Below are 8,826 nucleotides of genomic sequence, written 5' to 3' on the forward strand. Positions count from 1 at the left end.
TGTATTTGCAATGCCTGAAAATTCTATAGCATTTGCTTCTCCTAATAAACAACTGCTTGGTGTTTCTGGGATTTGTACCCAAAACTATCTACTGCTCTATTACTTCCTCTAGAACATTCAATGGAAATATAACTGAAGCCACAAATGTCATTCTAAATGTCCTAGTAGATATATTAAAACACTAAACAGGGAAATTAATTTTAATAATATATTTTATTTAATATATTATCAATTCAATATTTTATATTACTTTTTCATACTGATTCTTCAAACATCCAGTGTGTAGTTTACCCTTATATTGCACACTTACAGTATATCTTAGAAATGGATGAACACATTTCAAGCACTTTGTAGCCATACAGAGCTAGTGATTACTGTATTAGATAGTGCAGCTCCCAGTCACCTTGAACCACACTTCCCCCATCAAACCTCTAACATCTTTGAAATGAAACTCCAAATGCAGTCCCTATTAGACTTAAAATAATATATGACACTTTCATCTGGCATTTTTACATTTCTTTAAACTTTAAATTTCTTTAAACTTCTCTGGAAGTTCTAATCCACTGGGCTGTGTTCATAGAGCTCCACCTACCAAGTCAGTGGGAACCATGCTTGTTTCTATATGAACCTAACATACTTCCCACGCATACAATACAAACTCATTAAACACCGATCTTGTCATTTTGCCAAGCCTAACTCAACAAAATATTTCACCTCCTACACTCTCGCAAAGTGTTATATATTAAAATTTTCCTGTGAAAAATAGCATGAAATTATTGAGAATATATTCATAACTTAAATGTCTTAGGTCAACTAGCATGTGAAGTGAAGTCTTCCAAGAAAGAGATGAGGCAAGAAAACAAGGCATAACAGAAAACAGAGTGGACAAGGAAGGATTCAAGCTGGGAATCCAGACCCAGCTCAGACACCGGTAGTCTTATATTCTTGGGCAACACACAAATATTTCTTTGTGTCCATGGTGTGATGTATCACATAAAGGGGCTGAATGAAATGATTCCTAAGTTTCTACTTAACACTGAATATTCTATAATTATAGAAACTATTTTTGTAAAATGAGAAAGGAAGAGTTAGGGGTGAGGCTAAAGGAAAATAAATCCACTCAGAGAAAGAGTTAAAAGTCCCTCTGCATATAGAATAGAAAGCACTAGAGTTTGAATTCCTCCTTGAAAACCTAATGATCATAACTAAGGTACACTAATTCAAAAATTCTTGCATCCTTTTTCACAATTTCTCTTAAAAATTTCAAAAAGAAGTTGTTCTGTTCAAGTTTTTCTTCATTGGTAAACTCAGGTTACAAGTTAATCAGTTAAACATGGGCACAACAGAGAGAATAGGGAAGATACTTTTCCCTGGTACAGTTATAAAAAGAAAGTGACTTCAAGTACACAAAATATCCTGACTTTTGTTGATCAACTTTCCATCATTTTGACAAAATACCTGATAAAACCAACTTAAAGGAGGAAAGACTGATTTTAGCTTACAATTTCAAAGGTGTCAGTTCATGGTTGGCTGGCTCCTTGGTTTTAGACCTGTATATGATGAAGCAGAAGATAATGGTGAATAGTGGGTTTAGATCAAAAGGCTATTCTTCTGATTCTGAAGAGGGTGAGTGCCTCATTTACCGTGTCTTGGAACACGTGTTAGATCAAAGCTGCTCAGTTCACTGAAACTAGGAAGCAGGGAGAGATCACTTGTAAAACAAAGCACACCAAAAAACTATTAAGCTATGAATACATAAGTGAATTAATGCATTCATGAGGTCAAAATCCTCATTATACAATCCACTCCCAAAGGTCCCACTCTGAAAACTACTGCATTGGAGAATAAAACTTCAACACAAGTTTGTTGGGGTGGGGAAACAGTTAAAATCCAAACCATAACATGGCCCACAAAGTAAAGAAAAACACTAATTATGTGGGAATTGCAAGTAATAAAGGCTTTGGGTCATGGGTTCACCCTCATTGGAGCTACTGTGGAGAATGCAGGAAAAAAGAAAATCATAAAAATGGCAACAATAAGTACCCCAATGCCAATTGTCACAATAATAAAGACTATTAGCAAATTTATATAAAAGTTATTGCAGGACAGCTCAAGGAGAAGAATGAGTTTACACATATACTGATTTCTGCAGTTGTCTATACATGAGGTCAGAAACACTGCATTTCTTATGTAGCCACAGCCCCTAAAACCCTCATCCTTAGACACCCCACAAAAGGAGTACTTGCAGAGAAAAAGTTACTGTGAACAACAATGGCTTATAGATGGTGACATAGTGATCATGCACCATTGCTGACAGGATGAAGGACTCAGAAAAGACAAACAGAAGAAAAAGACCTTATTCATATACTCTGCAAAGGAAATTATGTTCTTTGAAACAAATTGGTCAACTTTGGGGGGAATGACAGTAGTAGAGTAACTAAAATCTCTGAGGGACAAGTTGAAAAGGAAAAAGTCCATGGGGATGTACAGGTGAGAATTCAGCCCTATCATGGTTTTAAAGCCCAAGTTCCCCAACACCGTGACCATGGATAAACCTAGAAGCAGAAAGAGAAGTAGAATCTGGAGTCCCAGCTTGTTCCTTAAGCCTGCATGGATGAACTTTGTCATAAAATAGGAGTGCTCTGCAACCATTCTTCTCTAGGAGGGTCTATGAGAAAGAAAGAGAGAGAACTCAATATGGAAGTTAAAGGGGTGGAGGGAGGAGAAAAGAAAAAAAACATCAACTAAATGCTATGAAATACACTCTCTTCTAAATGGTGTGTTGCATTCCAACTGTCCTTATTTTACAGATGATGTAAAATGATGCCTTAGCAACTTGAACAAAGTCCCAATGCTACTGAGATGCAGCAGTGGGTGGACACAAGTTGTCAGGCTCCTGTACTTTCAGTTTCTAACCATTCTGCTGCAAGACGTGGTAGATGAGGCACTCACCCTCTTCAGTTAGGAGATACACTGCTGCTCTCTGCTGCCTCCCAACCATTTTTTTAATGGAGACACAAATGGCCCTGGAGGAAAGAAGGTTATAACTTGGAGTTCAGATGCCTCTGCTTCTGCTTTTCTTCTTTCAGAAACAAAAACCTCTAGTTTATCTTGGTTATCTTGTTGAGCTGAAGAACTTGTTCTCTAATTGCACCTTTCCAGCTTCCAGGGAAGGAGCAGCATCCTTTTCTAGCACAATGGATAACAGAAGTTTAATGGGTTTCATTCTGCATTGGAGACCTCACAGAGTGACTTACCGAGCTCCTTGCCCAGAGACCACTTATACTCCCCAAGGAGAAAAAATGTTAATTTCATCCTTGAGAATGCTTCAGGTGCTCTTAATTACTGTTCATTCCTTCAAGTTACATATTTTTAAGTATAATTAAGAAAAGCACTATGGGGGGAGAAAACGATTCTAACTAGCTTTTTTTTTTGAGTACTTGGCTTTGCACCAAACACTGTGTCTGACCCAACACCCTCATATGGACACAAAAGATTCCACAGCAATGTACAAACAACTTTGATTTATTTATTATTCACAGCAACTTCACAAATTAGATCACAGCTAATAAATTTCAGAATCTTAAGTCAAACGCTAATCTTTTTAACTCAAAAACCTCATAGGTCAAGTGATTTTGTTCATCTTCTGAAGCTCATGATATTTAATGTATATTACTGACAGCACCTAGTTTTGTCTGCAGAGTACATGCAGTCCTGGCTCCCCTGAATTATACTTATTATCAAAAGTTTTCAGGAAGGGATTTCATTAAGACAGAGACTAATAAATTTTTATGTGGTGACTTTCCTTCTGCACCCCTACACATGCATGTGTGCATGCATGGTGAAGTGGGGGGCTATATTAAAGGATGACTGCTCTCATAACCATGAAATTCATCTCAGGAATTTTGAGCTTCATTGTGCCAGTGGGTTACAGAGGTTTTTGATCATGGGCTAATGAAAACAAAATTCTTCAAGAGGTCATAAAATCTTAAAATCAGAAGTACATCTTCTTCCAGGCAAGTCCAACTAGAACCACTGCACACAGGCCTGGGCACATTTTTTAGTATGTGCACATACACCAGTGAAAACTTGCTCAACCTCTGCTCTGTCTCAGGAATAATGGGTTCTCATTGGCCAATTTACACCCAGAACTATCCACATCCCACAGTGACTCTAATGAATCCCAATCCCTTTCCCCAATCCCACTGCACAGAGAAACAAAGAAAAACAATTCATTAAAACAAAATTAAAATAAGCCCATAAGGCAGGCTCTTCTTGAGATCCAAGAGCAAAGAAGACGTTGGAAGTTCTCTGAAAGCACTAGGGGATTTTGTCTGTTATTTCAGAGACAGTTTCCATGGCAACATCATTTCCAAATGCATTTTAGGCAGGGTTTCTCTAAAGCTATGTTACCTAATGACTTGCTCCAGTACAAGCAGCTAGAAAAAAGAAAAAACAACTATTTTGATTTTTTTTCTATTTTGTATAATGCCACCAACTTTCAAAACTTGAGAAAATGAAAAGTATCTTCCCTCTTCTGTTTATTTAAAATATACATTATATGTAACATTACAGAGCATGTTAAGATTTACATACAATAAAATATTTTTACATATGTATCTCATGCATGTACATTAGTTTCAGACTTCTGGTAGATAATTGAATTATGGAAGTATGGTCCTGCGCCAATCACTAAACACCATTAGGTTCCCAACTCCAATAAAGAAAAGTGAACCTGGTGAGAAAGAAGAGAAGGTAGCAGATAGGACTCAGCTTCAATTAGCTCATGAGGAAATAAGTAGAATTAAATCAACCATCAGAAGTCATGTGGGTTTGCATTAAAATGAACATTAAGTTGATTTTAATGAACATATCCTGCAATATAATGTGCCAGGTTCAGAGATACAAAAATCATGGCTCATGCCAGAAAGTAACTTTAGGTCTAATAAAGTGTCTCCCTTCTGTCCTTTGTAGTTCCCATTTACCAGGGTTCAGTTTCTAACCTTCTACACTTTTTCTGCTTCCTTAAAACCTTAGCTCTTTTGTCTCATGGAGTCAAAAATACCTCTATATAAATGGCTCCAAGTTTGTATCATAACTTCTCAATCCTCTGTTGAGCTCCTTCCTTGTGTATCCAACAGTTTTTCTGGATATTTCCAAAAGTCTATCCTACAGTTATCCCAGAAATTGAGTACAAAGATGAACACAACTTTTTCCCAAAAAGTAAATGTCCTCTCAATGGCTCCCCTTATTTAATTGAGTGTAATCAATGGTGAGGAAGCATAGAATTCATAAATTTATTCTATTTCCGTTTTTCTAGAACAGTTCCAGTTTAAACCTAGTATTCCATTTTGTTATTCGTAGCTTCCCTTTCACCCTGAAATGTATCCTAATTAAATAAGTATTCTAAGAATGAACTTTAGACTCTGGCAGACTTCAGCACATATCTGGCTCTGCTACTTACTAGCTGTGATCTTAGGAAATTTGTTTAACCTATGAGTTTCTAATTTTTATGTTAAAGTAAGGAAAATTACCACAATTCAAAGGATTGTTTTAATGAATAAATGATGCATCGTCTGGCACAAAGACACAAAAGTCATTTGTTATTGATATTATTATTTAGCAATTATGTATTTTGAAATTTTTCTAAAATTTCAAAAATTCATTTTTAAATTTTTATTAATGAATAAAATGTGTTTATTATTTATAAGAGTAATCTTAGCCCGCGGCCAACACAGGCTTCATAAATGAAGGTTCAGCGATGTGAGAAATCCTCAAGGAGTTTGAATTAAAGAGACAGGCTCTAATTACCTTTAAACCAGCTCCAGGACCGCTTCTCCTAGCTCTAGCCTCAAGCCACCTATTATGGTAGCGAGGTTTATTGGAGAGGCTAACGAGAGAGAGAGAGAAAGAGAGAACACGCCAAGAAGTGGACTTTTATTGGGGAACAAAAACTTCTGAGGAAAATCCCATCCAACGAAGATTAAGGGGGGGCAGTGTTCCAAGGTCAGATTGAGTCTTCAGGGTAGTGGCCAGACACGCCTCCACACGGACAAGCCCTAGGACCTGAGAAGGGTAGGGAAAGCTCTAGACACAAAGATGTGTCTAAGCGCCTCTTGCCCAGCCAGGGAAGTAACTCACATCATGTGCAAGGATGGCCTCCCACAAGTAATAATAACTAATGTCCTTGGATAAAAGTAGTTTCACAAAGGATGTAACAGGAAAAGACTTAAAGAAGGGATAGCAATTCAAAGTCTTTACACAAGAAGGAGAAACAGAACAAGTGAACACAGCCTCATATTATGACATCATGATAAAATGAAAAGCAGGATTTAGAATTTCTATGGTTCATGAAAGTACAACAGAGAAGATCAACTTTGATTAAGTTCCCAAGTCCAGGGAAACAGGTCAAGGATAGAAGAATTGGCGATTTAATGAGGGGGGAAGATGAAGTGTTGAATTTCAGACAAAATTATGAAATGCTAACAAAACCTCCAAATGACTAAGAAAAGAAATTAGAAAACTGAAGAGCTTAGCTTGGTTGAAAGGGATTGTATACTAACTGAGAAATCATTGGAACAGCAGTGGACACAGAAAAGTGGAGCAATTGCTTCAAGGAGTATTGAAGATAAAATAATAGATCAATCCATGGCAAGAATGCATTATCCAAAAAATTCGAACACATAGGTAACAAAGGAAGAAAATGTACAAACAATAACAATAAAAGGCAAATTTAGTGACTGAGGACAAGAATTTAAGGCAAGAGATAAGGAAGTTGGCACCCAGAGTGGAAACGAGCTTGCCCTTCACCCAGCAAGTCCCTCGCAGGGCCGAGAGCCCCAATCTCACATTCCAAGAACAGCGTTCTGCGGGGAAGCGTGAGACCCACAGGAGGCCCGCGGCTTTGCAGTCGGGGTTAGAGGGTGGGGAGAAGCAGAAGGAAGCCTGGGACAGGCACAGGAGGACCCCACTCCTCTTCCTCTGAGGGGACTCCTGCGCGGTCCAAGAGAACGGTGAGGCTAAGGGGATGGGGGAGGAGGAGGAGGAAAGGGACCCTCGGGGGACCCGAGTCTCCTGAGGCAGGAAGATGAAGCCCAGAAGCCAGATCCAGAGCAACCCCATGGCTCCCAGCCCTACTTCCTAGACTAGTTCCCACCCTGATCTATCCCAGCCAGCTGCCCACCGCACATGTCCCTCCAGCCTGGTGGCCTGGTTCCAGTCAGCAAGATTAACAGGATTAGGGGCTGGGAGGGGCAAGGCCTGGCGGGACAGGGAGCAGGAACACGACCTCAGCAGGAGAATGTGCCCAGCTGCACACACTGTACCCTGTGCTGCTCACTGCTTCCAGGAGAGGGGCTGCGGCATGTTCCCAGGCAAGGCCCCGGCTCACCTGACATATTTGTGCGTTGGAGGCTTGGCACAGTGTGTGGTGGCAATTCCTGATGAGAGGTACCGGTCTCTGCGCCGCTCTATGCGCCGGACATTCACAAAGTCCCTGGGGGAGGGAAGGTTAGAACTGGGGGCACAGAGCTCAAGGAGAGCTGGGCATGGTGGCACACACCTGCAATACCAGAAACTAGGGAGGCTGAGGCAGGAGGATCGCAAGTTCAAAGCCAGCCTCAGCAAAAAGCGAGGCACTAAGCAACTCAGTGAGACCCTGTCTCTAAATAAAATACAAAATAGGACTGGGGATGTGGGTCAGTAGTCGAGTGCCCTGAGTTCAATGTCCAGTACAAAAAACAAAAAACAAAACAAAACAGAGCCCAAGGAGGCCTGTGAGAAGAGGGTGTGGGGATACTCACCTGGGAGAGACCACACCGCCTGCAGCCCCTGCAGACAGGTCGTAGGAAACAAGGGTGTTGTCTTCCACCTGCTGCAGGATCTGAGGGCCCATCAGGGGGACATGAGGTATAGCCCATGCCAGGAAAGCCCCAGGGACAGTCCACATGTTAGGAACCTCCTAAACCAGCCTCCTCCCTGCCTGGGACCCAGGACTAAAAGCCATCACCCTTTGTGGGCCCTGGGCTGGGCACTCCAGGAGCATACTCCTGCTTCCCACCTCCTGCCCTGGCCCAGGAGGCACTAAGACCATCACCGCATTTACAGAGGGGGAAGCCACCTCCCCTTGTTGTTACTGGTCACTCTAGGATATGGCTGGGCCCTGACACATGTGGGGAGGCAGGGCTGACCTGGCAGGCAGTCACCGTCTTGTTCCACAGCACCATCCTCTCAGGCTGCAGAATCACCTCTTGGTACACCAGCTCAGCAGGACAGGGCAGGAAGGTCTGGGCAGGACAGGTGGAGGCGGGTGGGGTCAGAGGGGCTCGGGCACACCAGCCCTTCCCTGTGGTGGGGGTGCTGCAGGGGGGTTCCCTCAGCCCCTTCCTAAAGCCCCAGATGGAACAGGAGGCTCCAGGATCCTCCTCCCTTCACTCACCTTCAGGATGAAGGTCTTGCCATGAAAGGGAACCTCGATGGTGTACACAGTGTCCCCATACTCCTGCGGCAGGGACAGAGGGTGGTAGGGAGGAGCATGGGATGGGTTGTGGCATGAATGAGTGACAGGCAGGACAGGTTTTCACCAGGATTTGGGGGCTATCTGAGCAGCCATTAAAAAATGATGGTTCTGGGCCAGGGCTGTGGCTCAGTGGTAGAGCACTTGCCTGGCATGTGTGAGGCACTGGGTTCAATTCTCAGCACCACATAAAAATAAATAAAATAAAATAAAGGTTCATCAACAACTAAAAAAAAAAAAGAATTTAAGGCAAACAAATCTGGAAATAAACCCCAGCTGTATTTCTCATTTCCTAGGTAAACCTAGTAAGT

The 8,826-nt window shown here is 41.5% G+C and overlaps 1 protein-coding gene and 1 pseudogene across 1 annotated transcript; both read right to left on the reverse strand.

Moving 5' to 3' along the window:
* Positions 1-1,965: 1,965 nt before the first annotated feature.
* Positions 1,966-2,652, reverse strand: LOC107153533 (annotated as a pseudogene).
* A 4,218-nt stretch (positions 2,653-6,870) lies between these two features.
* On the reverse strand, positions 6,871-8,510 carry LOC107153534 (stAR-related lipid transfer protein 3-like). The gene is made up of 4 exons (XM_015499085.2): positions 8,438-8,510; positions 8,190-8,285; positions 7,803-7,882; positions 6,871-7,495 (listed from the first exon to the last, which is right to left on the reverse strand). Exons 2-4 carry the CDS (start codon positions 8,223-8,225, stop codon positions 7,387-7,389), a joined length of 225 nt encoding a protein of 74 aa, XP_015354571.2. The 5' UTR covers positions 8,226-8,285; positions 8,438-8,510; the 3' UTR covers positions 6,871-7,386.
* Between the last annotated feature and the right edge of the window lie 316 nt (positions 8,511-8,826).

The sequence above is a fragment of the Marmota marmota genome, unplaced genomic scaffold (assembly GCF_001458135.2).
Source record: "Marmota marmota marmota unplaced genomic scaffold, marMar, whole genome shotgun sequence".
Taxonomy (NCBI): domain Eukaryota; kingdom Metazoa; phylum Chordata; class Mammalia; order Rodentia; family Sciuridae; genus Marmota; species Marmota marmota.

What these genes read in the sequence shown, in the direction of transcription:
- LOC107153534 (XM_015499085.2), bottom strand. Translation starts at nt 8,225, where the DNA reads ATGGTGCTGTGGAACAAGACGGTGACTGCCTGCCAG. An exon ending in AGACGGTGACTGCCTGCCAG is followed by an intron (nt 7,883 to 8,189) that starts GTCAGCCCTGCC and finishes ATGGGCCCTCAG; the next exon opens with ATCCTGCAGCAGGTGGAAGA. An exon ending in GGCGGTGTGGTCTCTCCCAG is followed by an intron (nt 7,496 to 7,802) that starts GTGAGTATCCCC and finishes TCCCTCCCCCAG; the next exon opens with GGACTTTGTGAATGTCCGGC.